This window comes from Euprymna scolopes, chromosome 45, assembly GCF_053919585.1.
Source record: "Euprymna scolopes isolate OS-2025 chromosome 45, ASM5391958v1, whole genome shotgun sequence".
NCBI classification, from domain to species: Eukaryota; Metazoa; Mollusca; class Cephalopoda; order Sepiida; family Sepiolidae; genus Euprymna; species Euprymna scolopes.
This window is the reverse complement of record NC_136526.1, coordinates 42,244,681-42,270,487: the sequence shown is the minus strand read 5'-3', so window position 1 is coordinate 42,270,487 and position 25,807 is coordinate 42,244,681. Positions and strand designations below refer to the sequence as shown.

General features: G+C 33.5%; 1 protein-coding gene and 1 non-coding gene across 2 annotated transcripts in view; one reads left to right on the top strand and one right to left on the bottom strand.

The window, feature by feature from the left end:
• Positions 1-6,542: 6,542 nt before the first annotated feature.
• The window catches only part of LOC145269501 (pescadillo homolog), a 71,229-nt gene continuing 51,964 nt past the window's right edge, over positions 6,543-25,807 (bottom strand). Inside the window, exons 13-17 of the mRNA XM_080125237.1 lie at positions 18,692-18,864; positions 14,913-15,071; positions 12,216-12,286; positions 8,959-9,135; positions 6,543-6,705 (exon numbers count right to left, since the gene is read on the bottom strand). Of these exons, the coding sequence (XP_079981363.1) occupies positions 6,634-6,705; positions 8,959-9,135; positions 12,216-12,286; positions 14,913-15,071; positions 18,692-18,864 (652 nt within the window). The 3' untranslated portion in view covers positions 6,543-6,633. The remainder of the gene's footprint in view (positions 6,706-8,958; positions 9,136-12,215; positions 12,287-14,912; positions 15,072-18,691; positions 18,865-25,807) is intronic.
• On the top strand, positions 7,609-7,681 carry Trnar-acg (transfer RNA arginine (anticodon ACG)). Its single transcript has one exon. It is a non-coding gene; the product is annotated as a tRNA-Arg (tRNA).

Below are 25,807 nucleotides of genomic sequence, written 5' to 3'. Positions count from 1 at the left end.
ATTAAAATGTTGATGATGTAAAGAGAGAAGCTTGGTTTTAGATGCATTAAAAGTAACCAGCCACTCCTTTCCCCATTGTACTACATGCTCAAGATCAGAGGAGAGAGAATTGGAGAGTACTTGCTCGTTTACTGTCTTAGATGTGGTACCATAAATGGTAGTGTCGTCAGCATAAATGTCTACAAATGATGTAAGGATATGATTTGGAAGATCATTAATGTAGATCAGGAAAAGAGTTGGACCCAGGATGGATCCCTGAGGGACACCGGCATTAATACTGTGAGCTTCTGATTTTTGCCCCCCAACTACTACTCTTATGAACCTATCAGAAAGAAATGATTTAATAATTGAGAAGACTTTTCCAGCTATACCATAGCTAGCGATCTTATGAAGTAAACCTTTATGCCATACCCTATCAAAGGCTTTAGATATGTCAAGAGCAATTGCCCTAGAAAGATTGCCACCGTCGAGAGATTTGCTAATCCTATGCGATATAACTGTAAGGACATCTGCTGTAGATCTAGCAGAACGGAAACCATATTGAGTGTCACTAAGAAGGTTATTTTTGTTGAGATGTTTGATTACTTCTGTATTTAACACAGATTCTAGCAACTTACTCATGACGCACAGGAGACTTATTGGCCTGTACTGAGAGGGGGATGAGCGATCACCTGAATTCTTAAATACAGGGCATACTGAGGAGATTTTCCAGGGAGATGGGAAACTATTCTCCTTAAGACAACGTTTAAACAGTTTTGTAAGTATGGGCGCTAGTTCAGGTTGAAGTTTTTTGAGTACTATAATTGGAATACCATCAGGGCCAGTTGCTTTACTGGAATCAAGGTTTTTGATTAGCTTGGCAACATCACGTATAGATATACGTATATCACATAGCGTGTTTTCTGATACAGGAGGAAATATTGGGGGTTGGCGGTCTTGGTCGCAAAGGGTAGAATTAGCTGCAAAGTTCTTGACAAAGAGTTTGGCTTTGTCTGATGCTGACGAGATTACCTCAGGTCCATTGATAATAGTTGGGATGGAGCACACGCTTCTGTTCAGGATTCTGTTTGCTATTTGCCAAAACTGGTGGGAACCAAGCCGCTGCTCAGCTACTTACACAAAGGATTGAATTTTCAACCTTCAGATCCGGCCCAGATCACAGTGTAGTATCTGTTCCGATACTACACTTCACTTTTTCTTTTTAACATGAGAGATACCACACAGAGCATTCTTTCTTGCCTTAACAGAGTACAAAATCGACTTTGCAATCTAGTGGAGACTAATCAGTTCTGTTCTCTCCAGCCTAGAAGAGATATTACTAGTCTTTCTCTACTCTGAGATTGAGCTCCAATCTTTGGTTCCTCATTGTTAGACATTCACAGCAAGAACTTGTTTTCTATCACAACTGCAAATGGCTTTTCTTCTTTCCATGTGCATGATATCAAACGGAACTTCCATGAACAGAGTTTTTTGCCAAGAACTTTCCAGGGGCTACTTCCCTTAAGATTACAGCATGACTGACTTGAAATCCGATGCCAACAAATACATCTAATAAACTTCTCATAAGTAATCAAATTTTGTTTATTCAATTCAGCAGCTTCAATCCTCTTGTAATATTCTTCATCATTCAACTGATAATCTTTCTTTATCCACAAATAGCCTTTTTACCTTGATAAGTGATGTTGTACACACGCACACACTACCTGGAGTTTACATGCTCATGCCAGATATCCCAATTCTGTATGATTGTTTCCACGTCCTACCTCTTATCCCTTGCAATGACGTCTGGGTATGTGAGCATTCTACGTCTGGAGTGGGTATTAGGGTTCCACAAAAGTTGGGAGGGTCGGGCCAAGATCAAAGTGTTACAATACTACACTTCACTTTTTCTGTCCTCGGTCAGTGGAGGAGAAATCCTTCATGACTGAGACAATTTTAATTTTTGTTCCTATCCAGAGCACCCCTTTTTGGGGAGCTGGATTCCCCCCCACCCCACATTAAAAACCGACCTTGTATCTAACTCTGCCCTCATGGAGAAGCAAGTAAATAGAAACTTCTTGCTTTGACAATAGTGATAATAGATGATGCAAATGGAAGTTCGCCACAGATTTGCTGTTTGCTCGAACGGGTCTTCCATGAGAAGTTTTGAGTTTGGGCTCTTTTACAGGAGGCAAGATTTCAAGTTAGTCAATCAATCTGTTAGCTGCTAACATTTCTCTCTCATTACTCTAGGGAAATTTTGTTAAAGTTATCTTCCACTGCTATACACATATTGATTGCCTGTAAAGATCTCCAACAAACCAAGCAATAATACTAACAAATCTAATTTATAAAGCTCACTATGTCTGTCGGTCTCCATATTTTCAAACTCTATCTCTTCCGAAACCAAAAGTTGTAGAGCAGTGCTCGGGGCCTCAAATGATTGCATTTTTTTATGGACTTTTCTTTTATGGGTCTTAAGCCGATTAAAATAGTTTTTAAGGGGTCAAAATTGAAAATAAAAAAAAATCGTTATACATTTTGTAAATTCACGTTAGTTTATTTTTAATTTTTTAATTTTTTATTTTTTTTATTTTTTATTTTTTTATTTTTTATTTTCAATTTTTTTATTTTCAATTTTTTTATTTTTTATTTTCAATCAGTTTGTGTGTGTCACAATTTGGATTCTAGCTGATGCCGCCGAAATACTTTTTTTATTTTTATTTTGGAAATCATGACTCTATAATAATATATATGAAATCTGGATGAACTAAAATATCAGATTTAAGCGTATTTGACGACCGCCCCCCCCCACATCCACCTCCTTCTTCTCCCAGTAGACAAAATGAAGAATCTGTTTAACAGAATTCATGTAGACAATATCTTTGAAAGAAATTTCGAAGAAATCAGCCTTACCATAAAAAAAAGATCCCAACCAAAAAACAGAGAACTTACATTAAATGCACTTAAAGCGATGGTAAGAATCTTAAAAAGATATCACGAGTCGGATACCTCATTCCTAACTTGAACAAAAAAAATAAGAAAATTTGATACTTATACAGTTTAATCAAGACATTAAAAAATGAAAATATCGAAAAAAAAAAAAAAAAAAAGGTTATATTGTACGTATCCGTTTTGGACTGAAGATCTCTGAAAAAATTTTTTCATTTAATTTGATCGAATAGTTTTTTTTTTTTTTTACAGCGGAAAAACACGTTTTTATGAGAGCATGTTGCAGTCAGCCATTATGGAATTTGTTAAACACGCTCACAAAGAGATAACTCCAGTTAAAGCGCTGATACCCCCTCCCCATATTTAATACTAGCTTTTCTTCCTAAAAATCGAACCTTTTGCTCGGTATCATAACAAATTGTTTTTTCGCTGTAAAAAAAAAAAAAAATAAATACTTGATGAAATTAAGTGAAATTTTTTTTCAGAGAACTTTGTTTCATAATGGATACGTGCAATATAATCTTTTTCGATATTTTCATTTTTTTAATGTCTTGATGAAACTTTACAACTACAAAAAATTTAAAACAGACAGAGTGATGCAGATTTTGTACTGGATCTCTAGAGGTTGACGGCAAGCTGATAATGATTCATATCCTCCGACTTAGAGATTAGAGAAAAGTGCAGTGTGGAAGGACGGGCATATATGATCGATTCAAGAAGACTGTTTGCACAGATAGTGTATCACCGACCTTTTTTTCTGAACAGGGTACACTAATTTGCATAAAATGGTGGTGCTTTGCAGTTAGCCATTCATGATTGAGCCGTGATGAAGGCAATGTACAGAGGCATTTAGACTGCTTCCATCTAGAGGATATTGAAGAGTAAGACCAAAGATGAAACTGCTTCTAAATCATAAGAGAAATTCGGAGATCAAAATATTGAATTTCAGGTAAAACAAATGGTACTATGAAATTGTCATGTCGCAAATAGTTACATATCCAAAAATTACGAAAAACGATAATGTAGAAAAATAATTGTTAATGAAAAAAAAAATTTGTGAAATCAAGCAATTTTGCTAACTAAAAACGAGAAGAGTTGAGAAGTTCAGTTAAAACCGAGTTACTTCCCTTTTTGCTTATGTCACGTGACATTGCAAACACAATTCAAAATGTCGGAAACATTTGTTCCCCATATAATCTTTATTGAAAATTGTTTTTCATTAATTATTTTTCTATTTAATCGTTTTTGTAATTTATGTTAGGTACCATTTGTTTTACTTGAAATTCAATATTTTGATTTTCAAATTTTGCTCCTATGATGTAGAAGCACCAAGATGACTACGAAAGTGGAAGAGAAGGTCAAACATTTCCGTATTCATTTCAAGGATATGTGAGAGTACAGTTCTGATATTTTCCTTTCCTTCTGAAAGAATGCTTCAGTGCTTGGGAATGAAGGAATACTTATTGGGACTGAAGTTCTAGTAAACACCCCTGTCCACTTTATGCTAGTTTCAAATAAAAAAAATAAATAAATAATATAAGACGGCACTTGTTTAGTTTCAAGACATTAAAAAATGAAAATATTGGAAAAAAATATATTGTACATATTTGGGATGGAATAAAGTTTTCAGACAAAAAAAAAAAAAAAAAAAAAAAAAAGAAAGAAAGAAAATCAGTTAATTTGATCAAGTAGTTGTTTTGTTTTTTTACAGAGGAAAATTAAAACGAGGAGGAGGAGGAGGCCTTTTTTTTTTTACATAGGCGGCACCACTTATCAAGGCCGATAGGCCAATCAAGGATAAGAGTTAAAGAGTGTAGAGTAGTCAAAAGGACAATATGGTAATCGATAGTAATGGAAGTTCGGTAAATTTGTTAACTTAAGTGGAACGGCTCATCAGAAACTTGTTCACGTTGGACTTGAAGACAACCATATTATAGACAGCTGGAAAGCAGGAAAACGGAAGACAATTCCACAGGTGTGCAGTTCTAAGAAAGAAGCTTTGATTATGGAATCTATGTTTAGGTTTAGGTACAGATAAAGAGTGGGGAAAATTATTGATAATGTTTTCAGCTAGTCTAGTGTTTCTTGTGAAAGTTTGGCGAGGGGGGACCATAGATTGAAGCTCAGTTGAACACTTTCCATGAAGTTAAACCTATGTATAAAGAGTGGGGAAAATTATTTAAACGAAAAAGTAATTAACAGAGGACAAAAAGAAAACGGGATTAAAAAGGAAATAGAAACTCAGTAAAATAAGAGAAAAAAACTAAAATATTTATCTAGGTATTTTTTCTGCCCCCATGGTTCAAAATATTCTCGTCAAATTTTGACAAACTTTAAGCAGTGATTATATCTCCCCCAATGCTCCCTCCTCGTCTGCGAAATAAACAAGATGGCCACGACACTATCAATGTCATTAACGTTTGAAAACTTTTTACAGAGAAAAACCTCTGTAAAATCAAATTAAGCAAATTTTTTTTGTATGAAAACTTTATTCCATAACGATTACGTACAATATAATTTTTTTGTTTTAGTATTTTCATTTTTTAATGTCTTGATTAAACTAAACAAGTACCAATAAGAGAAATAAATAAATTAGGACCAAGTAAAGATTAGATAACCCATAGCAGAAGACGAAAGTTAGCGAACATTTCAAGTGACACCAGTTGTTCAACCTTGACATTACCGGTGGTTGTTTGTAAACACGTCAAATAGCAGACATGGTTGAATGTTCGAGAGCAAGATTTTTAAAAATATATTTACAAAACTTTAAGATTTAAAAGAAAAAAAATCTATATTTACAAAACTTTTTTTTAATATTAAAATTGTTGTAAATATTTAATATTAAAAAATGTTTTGGAAATATATTTTTAAAAAATCTTGCTTGCGAACATTCGACCATGTCTGCTATTTATTTACAAACGGCCACCGATAATATCAAAGTTGAACAACCAGTGTCACTTGAAATGTTTGCTAATCTTTGTCTTCTGCTAAAGGGTATCTAATCTTTACTTGGTCCATAAATTAATATAAAAGTACAACTACACTATAATAGTGAAATTCGAAATTTTTTATATTGAATTTCAAGGCAAACCAATGGTCTCTACTTAATTGTCATGTTATAGTAATGGATATATCCAAAGATTACGAAAAATGAAAAGGTAAAAATGATTATTAAAGAAAATATTTTTTGCCGAAAATTAGCGAAAATAAAATGTTCGGCTAACAAAAAACAAAAAAAAAAAAAAAAATGGAGTTCGAAAGGGAGGTAAATATTGCCAATTTTTTTTTTTTAATAAATTGTACATTTTACCATTTTTTTTTTTAGCATAACTGGGTTACTTCCCTTGTTTTTCCAAAACTATAGTGACAGGTTTTTTTTATGATAAAATTTTTTAATTGCGGTAATATTTAAGTATTTCTGACATGACAATAAAGTAGATATCATTGCTTTTAGTTGAAATTGACAAAAAAAGTCAGTAGATACCATTGTTTTTATTTTTTAAATCGATTTTTTTTTCATTTTCCAAATTTTGTTATTATAGTGTACTTGCACTAAAATATGATTAAAATAATATATATACAATATATATATACAATATATATATATATATATATATATATATATATATATATATAAAAAACTCTTTATTAATTTTACATATTTTACGGATATTTTTTTTTTTTTTGTCGAAGTGGGAGATTTCAAAAGTTTTTGGATTTCTTCTTTCTTTGCATTTTGTCAATAGCCATTCTCTTCTTCTGCAAGGCATTGGTCTGAAAAAGAAAATAGAAAAGTAGAAAATATTAACACTCATGGTCATGGTTGTGGCATTCATCATGGGTTGGTTGATCAGCTCTTTCCAACAAGTTCACTACGCCCTGAACACTGGCTGAGCAGGTACCATGATTCAAGCCTGCTTCTGTTATGAGTGGAAGTCATTCGTGGTTCCAACGATGGGCCCTGTAAAGATGGGGAGCCAGAATAAGTTCAGTATCCTGCTTCATGGTCCTGAGCCAGGTTACGAGTTGGCCACCGTAACGTTTTCTTCTAGCCTGGATCAATGCCTTCACAGATAAAGTAACTGAAAAGCATGGCTGAACCAGCAAAGATGTTTGGAAAACAGATTTTTGGAGGGAGTGGATCTTGCACCGAACGAAAATTGTACTGTTGGAGACAAACTGTTGCCAACAGACACGGAGGATGCTGTGAAGGCAGTGATGGTCGAATACCTCCAGTTTGCATAGGCCAAGTCTCACAGCCATAAAGAAGAATTTTGTGGAAAAGGGCCTGATAGATTTTGACTTTGATATTCAAAAATCATTAACAGGAAAAAATAAAAATAAACTAATAAAAAAAGATAAATAATTTAAAATAATATAAAGATATATAATTTAAAATAATAAAAAATATAAATATCTATATTATTAATAAAATTCTAAATGTTTATTTATTTACGTGTGTGTGTATATACCAATAAAACTTTCGAACGGATGCACCAAATTGAAAAATTATTTTTTTCCCTGAAACGTGTGAGTCCCTAGATTGTCCTTATATGGTCCGTAACGAACAAAAGGCCCAAAATAAGGGTGCAATTGTCAAAAAAGTTACCTACTCATGTCAATGGAATTTAACACTGTCCGTATACAATCACGGTAACATCTTTCGGCATACAGACAGGACTTGTGGCGTAATGGATAACACGTCTGACTACGGATCAGAAGATTCCAGGTTCGAATTCTGGCAAGTTCATAATCATTTTATCCAACGTTTACTCACTATCCTTACCCTTAGTTAGGTTATTTTTGTTTTTTTAGTGATTTTGTTGTGTGCATATGGGAATTTCCTATACTCCAAGTTCACAGGTTAAGCATTGATTGTAAAACGATGTTAGGTGTACTCGAGTTTGTGTTTGACTTGGCGTTGTGTGCCGACGCGGCGCAGCCGCTAGTTTTAAATATTTTCTATTAGATCTTATTTTGATAAAGGAATGCCTAATATTGTAGACAGAGAATTAATTTACAAAAAAATTCTAAAGATGAAAAATAAAAAAAAATTGTATTATTTATTGAATCAGCAAATGTTCAAAAACAGGAAATATAATAAGTTTTTTTTTTTTTTTGCTTATTCCATGGATTTTTAAAAATTTATATTTTTCGCTTCAGAGAAAATAGTTTACTAGTTAATGTAAAACTGAAAAACTTTGGAGCAGATTCATTTGATTTCTCTTTTTTTTTTTTTTTAAGGGATTTCCGATTCAGGATAGATTTAAGCAACTTAATACATTGATCTAGATTTTATCTTTGGATTAGATTTGAACTCATGGACCCTTTTTTCATTTTCACTTCTGCAAACATTGTTTATAACCACATTTTTAAAGTTTTCAGTTTTATGTTAACTAGTAAAACCTTTATTTTTACCCTGCTGGTTATTTCCTCCAAAGAGAACTCAATGGAATAAGGGAGAAAAGAAAACTTTGCTGCTTATACAGAACTACACTTATTAAAAAAAAAAAAAAAAACTACAGAAAAATTTGTATGTGCGTAATTTGGTATATAGGGTATTCAGACATGGGGAAATTTTTTTTTTTTTTTTTTAATCGGGTTTTCATCCAGAAAAAAGGGCTGCTAAGAGGTCAAAATTAGAAAAAAAATTGGTATTTGGTGGTGGGGGGGGGGGTCAGATTTTTATGTTTGTCAACCGATTCACAAGATTTGAAAATGCTTTTTATGTCAAGCTGGTCTAATGGTTATTCTTTAGATTTTGGTTCTGATCTCAGCTTAGGTATTTTTTTTTTTTACTAAGAAGAAGTGAACTGTTTAGAAAAAACATAATACTCGCATGCACATGTCTAAGTTTACTTCTGTTTTTATTTTTATTTTTTTATTTTATTTTATTTTTTTTTTTTACTTCATTTTTTTTAAAGGCATTTAATGTTACATTTAATACCGGGCAACGCCGGATACATCTTAGTATATCTAAAGAGAAAGTGATAAAATCTAAATCGATAATAGCAAACGCCAACTTACCTCCTGTGCAATTTTCTTCTTGCGAGTGACAATCTTATCATAAAGACGTCTCTTCTTCTTTGGAATCATCATTTCTGCCAATTTCAGTTCCTCGCGTGCACGTTGCTTGATCCTGACATCTACATCTTCCGTCTCCTCAGCACCAGGAATAACCAACATCTTTTTCGTGCTCGGCTTCTGAAAACAGAAAACGGAGACAATATTAACAAGTTTAAAGATTATGTATACACTGCCGTTTAACTGACGAATTTTGCTATAAAAACGATGTTTCAAGCATATGCGTTGCAGATGCACAACGCCTTTTGTAGAAATGCATGGAGATTTCAAAATATAAAACAGGATTGTGTATTCATTACTTTGCGGACTGTTATCTTCATCTTCGTTGTTGTTGTTGTTGTTTCACCACGTTTCGGCAGACTCATTTTCTGGCCTTCTTCTGCGATGGGATAGAAATGCTAAGTTTTGTAACTGCATTCTCAGCAACCACTGCCTTCCATAGTTGTTGTTGTCCCACCACGTTTTTAGCCAACTAATCCGCTGGCCTGCTTTGGGTAGGATTGAAACCGCTATCTTCAGACAATGCTCACCTGGAACTGTAGAGACTGAACGCCTCTATCCACTGCGTCACGGACCCCAAAGGGCAATCAAGGTTGGATTTTTTGGTCTTATAAATCCAAGTTTTTTTTATTCTTATCTGGTCTTCCATTTGTACCGAATGGTATATCATTTTATTATTGGAATCCTTTGAGACGAGTAAATTTGTATTTGCAGACTGTTTTCCTCATCTCCACGGTTGTTGTTTCACAATGTTTCGGCCAACTATTCCTCTGGCCGTCATCACGTAGTTAACTGCAACGTGATAGGAATGCTGAGTCTCTTAACTGCATCTTCAGTAATTACTGCCTTCCATAGTTGTTGTTGTCTCACCACGTTTTCGTTGTTATCTTACCACTTGCATTTATAGAACCAAAAAATCCAACCTTGAACGCTCTTCGCGGCCCGTGACGAAGTGGATAGAAGCATTGAATATCTACGGTTCCAGGTGAGCAATGTCTGAATTTAGTGGTTTCAATCCTACCCAAAGTCGGCCAGAGGATTAGTTGGCCAAAACGTGGTGAGATGACGACAACTATGGAAGTCAGTAATTACTGAGAATACACTTAAGTGACTCAGCATTCCTATTCCATCACAATTAACCACCTGATGATGGCCAGGGATATAGTTGGGTGAAACGTTGTAAAACAACAACTATAAAGATGAGGATAACTGTCCGCAAAATAAATTTCTACCGAGCTTATATGATAGTGCTCGATAATCAATGTTATATAGTCAGATGGGAGATATATATTATAAAACGTGTTATATGTTGTATGATGGGATAGAAATAATGAGACTTGTAACTGTATCCCCAATTATTACTGCCTTCCATAGTTGTTGTTGTCTCACATTTTGCCCAACTAATCCTCTGACCTGCTTTGGTTGGTTGGTTGGTTGTTTTTGTTTTACGGCATATCAACCCTTTTCGGGTTATTTAATGCCGAATCCAAAGATTTTGAAGAAAAAAATTTTTAATAGAATATATTTGTTGTTTTCAAGTCGGTTTCTATTCAACCCATAGTTGGAACCCTAACAGGTACTACCACTCCGGGTCAGAGTGGACCTGAGAGCAATGGTAATTAAAGGGTGGTTCCACACTCCCCAAAGCCCACAAGCTGGGGCCTCACCACTGGATATAGTTTAAGGTCATATCCAAGACCCTGGCCTGCTTTGGATAGGATTGAAACCGCTATCTTCAGACAATGCTCACCTGAAATTGTAGAGACTCAATGCTTTCATCCACTGCGCTACGGGACCCAAAATATAATGAAACAACAACTACAAAGATGAGAATAACAGTCCGCAAAAAAAAAAAAATGAATACACAAATTATGAAGCCGCAACTCAAAGGATTCCAAATTAAAAAAATAAATAAATAAATAAATACAAAACAAGTTCATTGGAGAGAGAGAGAGAGCAAAATGGAGGAAAGAAAAAGAAAAAAAGACGTGCTTAATGAATTTGTACCTAAAAATGTTATTTGGTAAAAGAGAAACAGTCTACTTGATTACGGCTTCCAGTTTCAAAAGGGAAAATAGCAAGAACAAAAATAAAATTAAATAAATAAAAAAAAATAAAAAAATTGGGTTGTCCAAAAAGTTGGTCTGTTTTTTTTTTTTTAAATATTATCTTTCCAACCTATTAAAGATCATTTTCTTTTTATTCTTGCAACCGATGTAACAAGTATGTTGACGTCTGTGTGTGAAGCAAAGGAGTTCTTACATTTTTGCTTGTATTTCATATCTTAAAATAGAAGATTAAGCAGAATATTACCAACATCTGATGCTTTTTTTTTTTTTTTTACTCCAGAAACCTGTACAAGCCGATCACGCAAGGTCCCCCTTCACAGGTGAAAAATTTACTTTCACCCAGACTAATGATTGTGCAAAATTTTTTTTTAAATCCTAGGCTTTTTATGTCAAGCTAGTCTAATGGTTATTGTACTTAACTCACTGTCTTTAGATTTTGGTTCTGATCTCAGCTTAGGTATTTTTTTTTTTACTAAGAAGAAGTGAACTGTTTAGAAAAAACATAATACTCGCATGCACATGTCTAAGTTTCCTTCTGTTTTTTTTTTTTGTTTTTTTTTTTTTTTTTTACTTCATTTTTTTTAAAGGCATTTAATGTTACATTTAATACCGGACAACGCCGGATACATCTTCTTAGTATATCTAAAGAGAAAGTGATAAAATCTAAATCGATAATAGTAAACGCCAACTTACCTCCTGTGCAAAAATTTACTTTCACCAGGACTAATGATTGTGCAAAATTTTTTTTAAATCCAAGACGTGGTTATTAAGAAAAGTGCAAACAAATAAACAGATAAAAGATTTGGGAGCAATTTTACCCCTATAATGTTCCCTAGGGGGCACAACTAGAATTATCCCGGAAAACCCGCTCTGGCAAAAATTTACTTTCACCATGACTAATGTTTGTGCAAAATTTCAAAAAATCCGAGACATGGTTATTGAGAAAAGTGTAAACGGACAAACAGAAGTGAACTACTAGGTCCAATCCCTCCTTTGTCGGGGGACTGATAAAGATATACCATGTGTATGAGGAGGTATTTAGTTCTCTCTGACTGCAAGAACTGTGACACCAGGTTCAGAAAATAGGATAGAGTAAAAGAAACAAAAAAACGTGATGAATGGTCCACTGACCTTTGGCACCGTACTGACATCCTGTTCTGCCAACTGTCGCTTCTTTCTTGCTCTTTTCTGTTTCTTCCACACTGCAATAGAAAAAAAAAGACAAATAATTAAAAAAAAGTAATTAGGACCTATGGTGAAATGAATAAAGTACTAAGAATACAATTACAAATTACTGTTCCAGTAGATATCTCACTGCTGATGCAATTTTCCACCTGTATAAGAGCCAAGTACATCCAAGGATGGATCACTGTTGGCACGTCTGGGTAGGAGCTGCTAGAAGCAGCTTATCCTGTCTTGACAGAGTTCAAAATAGACTTTGTAGCCTGGTGGGAGGATGCCCTTTTCTCTTTCCTGCAACCTCTTTCCCACAGAAGAGACGTTGCTAGCCGATCTCTGCTTTATGGCAAGTGTTCATCTGAGTTCAAATCTATGGTCCCTCTCCATTCTGACTTTCATGAAAAACACACGTCTAGCTGAAACCACTATCAATAATTTCCCTCACTCTTTATCTGTGCCTAGACCTAAACGTAGATTCCATGAACAAACCTTATTTCTTAGAACTGCACACTTGTGGAACTCTGTTCCACTTTCCTACTTTCCAGCTAACTACAACATGATTGTCTTCAAGTCCAACTTGAACAAATTCCTGATGAGCCATCGCCTTAAGTAATCCAGCTTACCAAATTTCTACTACAAACGGTTACATTAACCCTTATCCTCGAGTGGCCTCCAGGCCTTGATAAGTGGGGACTCCTTTGTAAAAAAACAAAAAAAAAACAAAAAAACTTAAGACCATGTCACAAATGAAAGCATGATACTCCCATGGAATAAATGAAGTGTTCTGTTTGAAATTACATGCAGACCCGCCGAGTTCAATGAGATACATCCGAAGAATGTCGGAGGTTACATCCACCAAAATGTAAGAATAACACTCAAAATAAAAACAGTAGTCAGAATGATCCAAATTAAAACAGAATTTTTTTTTTTTCAAACATTACTCAATCCCAGAACTGAACAACATTTTAGTGTGTAATTTCGTTATCTATACTAATAATAAAATTCTAAATGCTTATTTATTTATCTATATGTGTGTGTGTGTGCCTATATACCAATAAAACTTTTGAACAGATGCACCGAATTGAAAAATTCTTTTTTTCTCTGAAAGTTGTGAGTCCCTAGATTGAATGCCAAGTCACACAAAAAGGGTTTTTTGGGCCGTTTCATAAACTTGTTCAAAAACTTATCTGCCATATGTCAACGGAATTTAGCACTGTTTGTATAGTCATAGTAAGATTTTTCGGCATATGGACACGACTTATAGCACAATGGATAACACACGTTTGACTATGGATCAGAAGATTCCAAGTTCAAATCCTGGCAAGTTCGTATTAATTTTAACCATCATTTTATCCAACGTTTACTCATTATCCTTAACCTTAGTTAGGGTATTTTTGCTTTTTCAGTGATTTTGCTTTGTGCATATCGGAAATTTCCCATACTCCGAGTTCACAGGGTAAGCGTTGATGGTAAGACGATATTGAGTGTACTTGATTTTGTGTTTGATTCGGCATTGTGTGTGCGGACACAGTGCAGCCGCTAATCTATAATATAAATCTCACCTGTCTGTTTTAATGTACGTACGTATGTTTGTATGTCTCACAAAAACTTTCGACGGGGGCAACAGATCCTAATACGATTGGTATCATTTTGAAGCTCGACGTCTTGGACGACAAATATCGAAAAATTGGCCCAAAACATTAATTCCTTCACCCTAAACTCCGCCGTTTTGTACAAGGATGGGTCGATTTTTTTTCGCAGACATTTTAGCAAGTCATCGTCACCATTGGATTGACTTCGGTTAATTTCAACGCTTTTGACTTCCGATCGCGTCATGGAAACATCGCCTACGATGTCAGATTTTATTTCACTTTTTTTTCCACCTTCGCGTCACGAACCCACACCTCCAAACATCCGGGCAACACCGGGCACCCAGGCTAGTCTATAATATAAACCTCACCTGTTTGTTTAAATGTATGTATGTATGTATGTATGCCTAAAACTTTCGACAGAGGCGACGGATTTTCACAAGAAAAGTTTTGAAGCTCGATCCTTCGGACGACAAACATCGAAAAAAATTAGCTAAAAACATTAATCCCTTCACCCTCAATGGGCACTTTTCTACAAAGAGGGGTAGCTTTTTTGGCCAATTTTTTCAAAAGTTATCACCTCTTTTTCGATTGACTAGCCTTAATTTAAACCTTCGCCACTTTTGATTTGGTGATGGACGCAACGGTAAAACCGTCATCTTTTTTTTTGTTTTCACACATTCTTTTTCTCCTTCACAGTATGGGTTCGAACCTGCCTGCCTATTACCACTTTTTTTTTTTTTTTTGCTCAACATACACCTCCAAACACCCAGGCAACGCCGGGCACTCAGGCTAGTTAAAGTATATAAGAAAAAACGTTTAGGGAAGAAATGTTGATTTACTCAGTTTTAGTATAAAATTAGATATAAAAGCATATTTGTAATTTTGCTTATTAAATGTTATTAATTACATCTTGCCAATAAGATGTTATAAAAGTCAAAATTGGATTGGATGAATTTTAAAAGAAATAAGATTTTTTTTTTTTTGGTTTCTATTTCTAAATTTAGAAAAAAAAAAGTTTCAAAACAAATTCAAAAAAAATTTTTTTTTTTCTCCTTACATTTTTTGGTTTCTCCATTTTCTTTGTTTTCAGATTTTGTCTTTAAATCGGTCGATTCCGTCCCTGATTCTTCAGATTCCGATTCATTGGCCTCGTCCTCTATTTCTTCATCATCTTCATCCTCCTCATCTTCTTCTTCCACTTGTTCAACTTCGTCATCTGGGGAAATAAAAAAAAAATATAAATAAACATTTAGGTTCTGAAATTTTTATTACAACTAAACATGCTTGGGCAGGATAAAAAAGCAAATCCCCTACTTGTTCATTTTCGCTAAAACTTTAAATAAAGAGTTTCCTATTTTAACAGGTCCCACACTATCAATCAAGCTCTAACCCCTGTCCCATCATCACAATGTTACAACCCTGCACCTGTTTTACAACTACTTTAATGGAATGTGCTCTGATGAACTTGCTGCACTTGTACCCCTCCCCTCAATGTAAATTCCTCTGACTAACCTGACAAGCAGCAAAATTCCACCCCTTCATTGTAGAGATCCTTAGATGCTGGAAAGCTTTTTATTCTAACAGTTTCTTTCCTTGAACTGCTAGATTTTGGAATTCCCTCTCACTTTTCCTGCTTCACTGACTGTACTAACATGCAGAAATTTAAACAAAATGCAAAAAAATATCTCGCTGCTCAACTCCCTATATAAGACGTCCCTGATTACTATTTTCTGTTAATTTCAGTGTTATATGACCAGTAGTTTAAGAGTTTATAGGTTAAATATTTACACACAGACAGACACACATACATCTGTTCTTATATATCATCTATTTGTTTATTTTGTTTACGATACTTTCAAATGAATTCAATTATGTATACAAAGGAGCATTTTACCTTAATGCTAATTGGGAATAAATTTTCCCTTCAATCAGATGAGTAATATATATATATATATATTAAAAATTTAATTATCCACAGACACGTGTTTTGTTGTCTACATCTCATCAGCATGATTGAACCTAGCAAAATTTGAAACTAAGCCTCCCCAAAGTCTGAGCCGGAAGCTATCTTGGTGGATCCGCCATTTTTCTAGAAATCATTTGTTTTTGTTTTTTTGTTTTTGTTTACGATATTTTTGAAGAACTTTATTTATACAAAAGGGCCACATGTATAGCATTATAACATGGATGAAACACGCAGGCTAGTAAAATATTTTGAATCTCATATCAAACTCTTTTGCTGAATATGTTGTCCAACTATTACTTTGGAGATATTAGATCGAACCGCTTAAGTTTTGATTAGGTTCATGATAATGTTGTAAAACAAAATAACTCATTAAAAATAATAAATTATATTTTGAGGAAGGTGGTGCTTGATCATCACTGCTGGGGAAGGATGGCAAACAATCTCTACAACAATGAAATGGTGCAGTTCATGTAGGTTTTCATACCAAGTCAAGGATATGTCCTCGATTATTATTTCAGCAGAGGTAGGGTAATTTTTTTTTTACACCTATCAGATGGTTCTATGCAATTCTAGAGAATCCACCCTCCCAGGCTTTACCTTCCCACCGTTTGAGAAGAGGTTAGTTTATTGGTAATTAACTGTCTACCAAGGAATGCTAACAAGGCTGTTTAGACATTTTCTTTTGACCTTTTATCATATCTTCCCGCAGTATGTGGGGGTAGGAGTACTAATAATTCCGTGTGTAAACAAATTCTTGGGAGCAATTCCTAAAGAAAATGTCAGTATTGAAAAAATATGATACAAAAATTTTTTTATCTTAACGTTCTGTCGATGGAAAGTAAAGCAAAAATTTTGCAAATAACATCTTTAAATACAGAAAAACGAAACGAGAGAATGAAACGATGCATGCATTACAAAAGGAGTCTTAAAGCCAGGATTAGATCTGATGAGCTTATAGAGTTGGATATTGACCGTACAACGCCGAAAGGTGTGCTGGGCGATGATTATTATAGTTATTATATTATAGTTGTGTTAAAGTTTCGGCAGCTAAAATATGTTTCAGAATAATAAAAACTAACGGGACCTGTGGAAATTGCACAGCGGAATCTTTCATGTGTAATATATTGCTGCTGAACATTCTGTGAACATTCAGCGTGAACAGAGACTCCACAATATTATTGTATCCCTTTTGTTAAAACTGTAAAAATATTTATCTAAGTAATCTGGTTAATGTAGTGTCAGAATATATCTGGTTATTACGGGTTATCTCCAATATCCTTATAGGAGTTTGTGACATATTCCCAGTGCAAGCAGAAAGAAACCCCACGATATCATTATACCATCTTTAGACAGAACATATACTACCCTTGGATCCTAGCCAGAAGACCAAGAAGGTATATTTTAGTTTCATGTACAGCTTTTAAGCGACATTTTCTTCTTTTTTTTTTTACATTGCGTCTGGCTATTTTTGACAAAAGAGGGTAGAAGGTGATAACATACTACAAACATTAAATTAGCATTTTTACATACTAATTTAATGTTTGTAGTAGGTTATCACCTTCTGTCCTCCTTTTTAATAAATAGGATCACCCAATTGAATAACTTATAATCTGGAAACCGTGACACGTATGTATGTATGTTAACAGTACTACGGTATTGATAAATAAATGTTTAGAACAAATATTTATTTAGATTAATTTAGGAATGTTAACTTAAAAAATGTTATCATAACAATTTATTTGGCAACTTAGAAATAATGACGTAAAAACATCAAGTGATTATCTCAGTGGCGTATTCTAATAATGAGGGGAGATGATCTTTTTGAGATATGTAGAAATTAGTTAGGGTATTAGAAATGGCGATAGTCAGAATGTAAACGGGACTTAGATCAGTGTGCAACTTTCCAAGTGGGGGGGAAAAAAACCCACTTTGGAATAAAAAGTTGCCGAAAATAAAACGAGAGGCCCAGTCATTCTTATGGAGAATTTTCATTGCAGTTTTTCTGTCGAAACAAGATCCAAGATGGACCAGATATGTCACCCAATTGGCCAGATATTAAAACCCCAAATAAATTTTATTTATTATTTATTTTGTAAAGGTATTATATATATTATTGTTCCATCATGAACTGTATTTAAATTTACCCACTAGTGATGGGACGATTCTAATATTTTTCTCCAACTCCGATACAATTACAGATTCCGTACTAAATTCCCGATTACAATTTTTTATAAATCTCTAAATATTTAACTACAAAGGTCACTTTAGCATCTTCCGACAGTTTACAGTAAACAGCTGGAAAAAGCTGACGTAATTAGTCAATCAACGGAACGTCAGCGGAGGACAAGTTCTAATAAAATTCATTGCTACAAGAAATTGTTAGATTATAATTGAGATGAGGAAAAAAAATTTCTTGGATTTTTGTTCATGTTTTTGTTTAAAAAAAAAAGAAAATTCTTGGATTTTTGTTCATATTTTTGTTTAAAAAAAAAAAGTTCTTGGATTTTTGTTCATATTTTTGTTAAAAAAAAAAAGAAAAAAGAAATAATCACTATACTTTGCTTGAAAATAAACAAAAATTTCTATCATATAATTAAACTTGCATTAAGTGTTATCATTTTTTGCGTTTAAGTTTTATTTCTAGTGTTTTAACATTATCATCTGACAGTGTTCGCATCGTCACTTTTCCGGCTGCTCACCATAAACTGCTGGAAAATGCTGACACGATCTTGGGTTAGATTCTGGATCAGTACCTAAAAAAAATTAATTCTGTCACTCAAAGGACCCTTCCGCAAGACTTGATTTAACCAAATAAAATTCACTTTATTATGGGTGGATAACCACACAAGAATAAAGACTTTCAAACGTACCTCCATCTTCATACATACGACTGAGTTTCTCTGGGGGTACATATTCTCCATCTTCTTCAGTCACAAACGGTGACAAATGCGGTGGAAGCAACACGCCAGGGAAATAATCCTCAACCGGGAGAAGCTTACGGCAATTCACACTATCAAACACCCATTGTGGCTGGATATAATACCTGCGGAAAAAAGCGAGAAAATAATAAGTATCAAAATTATATGCAAACTAGCAGGGCTATCCGATGTCACCCGGGAAAAAATATGAAACATATTTCTATTAAAACTTGTATCTTTCTTACCTCTCTCTTGCTCATTTTCTGCCTCACCCTCCCAAACCCTTGGTCCTGGATATGACCTTAAACTATATCTGATGGTGAGGCCCCAGCTTGCGGGCTTTGGGAAGTATGGAGCCATCCCTTAATTGCCATTGCCCCCAGGTCCACTCTGACCCCAATGGCTGACCAATCATCATTCCACCATCAAAGGTGGACCACCTATATACCTGAGAGCTCAATCAAATTCTCCTTCATGGTTGTTATCCAGCTTCTGTCCACCAAAATGTTTGCACTCTGCAGGCAGAGATAGGAAGGATTACATCTAAATAAGAGTTAGGATTACTTTGTGAATTAACTCTTCCTCCAGACAATGAACTGCAGATCTGATATCATATTAAAAACCCTTTTTTCTATTTATTTCAAAAGAAAATACAACTTTGTTATATATGGATCGTGGAATTGCATGTATCTGCAAAAGATCTAGCTAATTTACATATTCTTTTAAACATTCATTTCAATTAATTCCCTGTTAGTATTTTTCAGTTTTCTTATGCGATCATCATCTTTAGTTAACTTTTACGTATAATTATATTCATGCAGATATTATACATGATTAATATTTGCGTAAAAAGGTTATCGCAAACACAAACCTCTTTCTATATATATTTATGGATACATATATTTGTTTAAAAAATTTTTGCCTACAAAACTCCTGTCAATTTTTTTGTTTACAGACATGATACTTAATATATAGGGTATCCGAACCCATGCAAAACATTATATTTGGATTTTAGCCGGGGAAAATCGGTGCAAACGTGTGAAACGATGGCATTACGAATATGCATGCATAACGTGTTAGTTATTAGTTCATGTTTAATTTTTAGCCTTGCAGCAAACATATCTTCGTAGGTCAGACATTAACGTCAAAGAAAAAAGTAAATTGTAAGTTAAATGTTTTGGTTTCAATTCTTGGTGGTAGCGCACCAGACATTTTTATAATAACTTTTTAAATCATTACTATATTCTGGGTCTATTATAATAATAAATACAAAATCTGCATTAATCAAAATATTATATTTAAGCAGATTTTACAACTGGGCAATGCCAAGTGGGGCCTGCTAGTGTATATATATACACACACACACACATCTCTACTATTATATAAAAGGAATTTTTTTGTATGTTTGTATGAGTCTGTTCCCTATGGATTCAAAAACAGCTGGGCCAATTTTTATGAAATTTCGCACAAAGGTATTTTATGTGCCTGGTAGTGTTCTTAGATAAGTTTTGTAGCGGAATGTCTTTGATAAGTATCGATAATCAATAATTGAAATAATCTGATTAAAGAATAAACAGGCAGTTTTGACCAAAGTTAACACCTTACACAGCCTAACATCACAATTACATTTAGGGAGTTTTATTACCACACAAGCCGATAGGCTCAACATAAAAAAAAGCAGCAGGTTCTTTTATATAGCAGGGTTGCGTTTGAAATTAATGTTTCTGTTTAAAGCACAACTGCACCATGATAATTGACTTTTTAAAAAAAATTTAAACTTAAATTCGAGCCATTATCACTGCACAAGCAGTAAAGCCAGGCATATAAAATCAACAGTATGTTCTTTGATATGACAGGTGTGCGTTTGAAATGAATGTTTTTGTTTAGAGCACAATTTAACCATGATACTTGACTTTTGCATTTTAAACTTAATGTATGCCATTATACATAAAAGATAATTTCATAAGATCAACAGTAGATTCTCTACAGTGCAATGTAGATTAACATGTACTGTAGACTAAATTACTGCGAGGAGGCATGTGATACTTCCTCTAAGTGCACCACGATGGGTCCCTAACTAGAGCAGGCAATAAATCAATTTGATCGAAAAATGGTCGATTTCATTGATTTTGATGACGACAGAAATATGGGAGTGTGGAACATTCTTGATCATCATTCAAGCAATGTCAGGTCTCACTGCTAGTATATATATATATATATATATATATGAGCTAACAGTTAATGAAATATGTTAAAAAACACTTTGAAATGAGTTAAAAACATATTTAATTTGAAAAGGAAACACTAGATAAATGGATAGTCCTTAATCCACGGAGTTTCGAAGAAATACTCTCCTTCTCATCAGAGGGTAGGAATTAGCAAAATGCAGGATCGGATTTTGCATGCAGAAGTATTTGATGAAACAACAAATAAGTCAAAGATCTTACTTGAAAACAAAATAAGTTAAGCAGAGGGAATATGGTAAAGAAAAAGGTGATTACACATTAATAGATAGTCTGGTGGAAGATAAAAAAAATCCAGTGACGGTAAAATCCAAATGTAAAACTTCAAGAAAGTTAAAAGAATTTCCATTTGTTCAAGTAAAATCCAAAGAAATCCCGTAATTGGAAGAAGATGGTCCATAATAATCCAAAGGCAGAAATCCATGGAATAATTCACAAAAAAGTGTGTACAAGGAAAAAATAATATTAATAAAAGAAAAATAAGATGTGCTTTTCACTCTACTTCCGAGACATAACTATATATATATATATATATATATATATATATATATATATATATATATATATGTGTGTGTGTGATGGGATGATTACAATATTTTTCCTGATTCTGTTACAATTACTGATTTTGTACTAAATTCCTGATTCCGATTCTTTATAAACCTCTAAATGTTTAACTATAAAAATGATGGTTTTGTCCTGATTGCTGTAAAAACTGATCTTACATGTGCATATATTTTCTCAAACATAAAAACACTTGTGAGGAGGTGATCTTTGGATTTTAGTTTTACTGGAAATTTAAATAAATGAATATTCATTATTTTATCGCTACTACCAGTGGTGACAGATTTTGTTTTAAACAAAATCAAATAAAAAAAAAATAATAATAATTAAAGGAATCGTTTTTGGCATCAGAAAATAGGTACAAGTTTTTCCGATTTCAATACTTCAAAAGATTCTCAATTTCAATCAATCGTCCCAACACTTATATATATATAAAAAGCACAAATTATACAGGGTGTTCCAAAAGTCTTGGGCACATTTCAAGTCCTCATATCTTCATAACTCTGAATAGTAGAAAGATGAAAGTGATACCATTTTTAAAGCTAAATGCATTAAGTTTTTTGTAAGGCTTTTGATATTTTTCATTTCTTTTTAGATCCAATATCTTAATAGTTCTTAAGATATTCAATGTTAAAATGTGCCCAAGACTTTTGGGACACCCTGTATATATGAATACTTAAAAAAAAAAAAAAAGGAAAAAATATAGATGCGAGTTAGTGGAAGTTAAATTGCTTAAATCATGAAAATATCAGCGTGCAAAGCCTAAATCCAAAAATAGTCATTCACTTTATCTCCCATCCCACTCCCTCTCCAGCTATGGGTTAAGTAGTATCATTTTGCTTATAATGGACTGTTACAATTCTTTAATTTTCTTAACTGTGTTAAGAAAACGTAAAATAAACAAGAATGATAGACTAAAATAAAAGCTGGGAGGAAAGGGTTAAAACAACATTCAGGGAGAGAAGGTGAGATTGATAGAAACTAAGACGGATGAGTGAGTTAATTGCAAATTACGGCTAATTATAATGAATTTTTTTTTAAAAACATAACTCAATCCCAAAAACTAAAGAATATTTTAGCATGTATTTTGCATGATTAAAAATATATGCGTAAAAAAAAAAAAAAAAATGTCATAGAAAAACCAATGTTGATTAACTCAGCTTTGGTATAATAATAGCTTAAGTGAATCAAATTGTCTGAAATATTTCAACAGACAATGAAGTTGTACATTAGTTTTATTACTTCTTTCATGAATACAGCCAATTTATTGGCCATTTTTTAGGTTACAGTTTGGAAGAAGATTTTTGAGGGGGGGCATTTTTAATGAAAATGTTTTCCTTGAAAATATCCCCTTCAAAAATCTTTAAACCATTGAAGGAAAGCTTTACAGCAAAAGCAACTGTTATATGATTAACAAGTGAAGCATGAATGGACCCCAGGAGTGCACAGTGAACGAGGCATAAAAATTTTTTTTTCAAAGTTCAGCATTGCCTAGCCCCAAAAGTCCCCAAGGTCTTAACATATTTAAATTTGAGTTTAGCACCATGCAAAACTGCTAAATAGACATACACAGAAAATTTTGGACAAATATGGCAAAATAGTCCCAAAAATGGAATGTTTTTATTAGCCCTAAAAGAGTCCCTGGGGCACACCCAAAAGTTATCGCAAAGTATAGACAAACAAGATTACATAAAAATCGGTTAGTTATAACTTTTCAGAAAGTTTTATAAAAATCCAAGACATCAATTTTTTTTTTTTAATAAGCACAAAAGTGTCAATTTTAGCCATTTTAACCCAAAAGGCACCCCTGCGGGGGCAACCAGAGTTTTCTCTGAAAATCTGTTCTGTTACTTTACTCATATCATGTTTAATGTTTGTGCAAAATTTCAAAAAATTCCAAGACGTAGTTATTGAGAGAAGTGCAGACAGACAAACGAACAAGGGTGAATTTACAGGTCAACTCTCCTTTTGTCAGGGGACGAACAAACAAAATAAGTTCAAAAGTTTGTTAAAGAGATATTTTTATAGGTTGGAAAGTGGAAGTTTAGATAGGAAAACATACTTTTTTTAAAAAATATTTTGAGAATCCTTGTAGAAAAAAAGGAATTCATAGAGAAAGCCTGAATTATCCACAAGTCAGAAAAATTGTAATCAAAACTTCCCCATCCAATTACAAAACTTAGATTTGATTAAAAGTTATTAATAAGAGTCAATGCTAATTTATTTTCATTGTAATAAGTTCAGTGAGAGATGTTAGGAGTATTTAAAATGAATAAGTTTATAATAATATGAAAGAGTTTAGGAGTTGTATGTATGTATGTATGTATGTATGTATGTATGTGTGTGTGTGCATTAGCTCTGTTGTGGATTTTGGCTCAAACTTACTTATTGAAGGAAAGACCTAGTTTCTTATTCAATCAGAGTGGATTAAAACGACAAATTTGATAAATTCAGAAAAATGCATCTGATTGGTTTAAAATGTTTTTATTTGTTTTTTAATCAATTCAAACAAGTGTATGCACAGAAACCATTGTAAGCATTTTCATTTTTGGACACCAAAGTGTAAACGTTGTCACTTGGTACAGTTATTGCTGTTACAACTGTGTTCATCTTGGTTGAGTGAAGCAAGCTATCTCCCTGGTCCGTACCACATCTGAAACCAGGCAGCCATTTTATCTATATCAAAGCTAATTTTAACCCAATTAGGTAATTTGTTTAAAAACTATATTAAACTTTATTAGAAAAAAAATCTAATTATATGATGGATTTAGTTTGATTGATTTGATTAAATCTCTTTTTTTTTTTCAATACATTTCTATTATTGATGACTTGGGAATATTAGTAGATACATACACAGTGTATGTCATCATCATCATCATCATTATTATTAGAGGAGATTACAAGTTGGCTTTTTATCATTATTTTCTTTTATTTTTGTCAAATTCAACAAAGGTCTAACATACGCAAAATCAACAAAGGTCTAACATACGCAAAATCAACAAAGGTCTAACATACGCAAAATCAACAAAGGTCTAACATACGCAAAATCAACAAAGGTCTAACATACGCAAAATCAACAAAGGTCTAACATACGCAAAATCAACAAAGGTCTAACGTACGCAAAATCAACAAAGGTCTAACGTACGCAAAATCAACAAAGGTCTAACGTATGCAAATTCAACAAAGGTCTAACGTACGCAAAATCAACAAAGGTCTAACGTACGCAAAATCAACAAAGGTCTAACGTACGCAAAATCAACAAAGGTCTAACGTACGCAAAATCAACAAAGGTCTAACGTACGCAAAATCAACAAAGGTCTAACGTACGCAAAATCAACAAAGGTCTAACGTACGCAAAATCAACAAAGGTCTAACGTACGCAAAATCGACAAAGGTCTAACGTACGTAAAATCAACAAAGGTCTAACGTACGTAAAATCAACAAAGGTCTAACGTACGCAAAATCAACAAAGGTCTAACGTACGCAAAATCAACAAAGGTCTAACGTACGCAAAATCGACAAAGGTCTAACGTACGCAAAATCGACAAAGGTCTAACGTACGCAAAATCGACAAAGGTCTAACGTACGTAAAATCAACAAAGGTCTAACGTACGTAAAATCAACAAAGGTCTAACGTACGCAAAATCAACAAAGGTCTAACGTACGCAAAATCAACAAAGGTCTAACGTACGCAAAATCAACAAAGGTCTAACGTACGCAAAATCAACAAAGGTCTAACGTACGCAAAATCAACAAAGGTCTAACGTACGCAAAATCAAAAAAGGTCTAACGTACTCAAAATCAACAAAGGTCTAACGTACTCAAAATCAACAAAGGTCTAACATACTCAAAATCAACAAAGGTCTGACATACTCAAAATCAACAAAGGTTTAACATACTCAAAATCAACAAAGGTCTAACATACTCAAAATCAACAAAGGTCTAACATACTCAAAATCAACAAAGGTCTAACATACTCAAAAGCAACAAAGGTCTAACATACTCAAAATCAACAAAGGTCTAACATACTCAAAATCAACAAAGGTCTAACATACTCAAAATCAACAAAGGTCTAACATACTCAAAATCAACAAAGGTCTAACATACTCAAAATCAACAAAGGTCTAACATACTCAAAATCAACAAAGGTCTAACATACTCAAAATCAACAAAGGTCTAACATACTCAAAATCAACAAAGGTCTAACATACTTAAAATCAACAAAGGTCTAACATACTCAAAATCAACAAAGGTCTAACATACT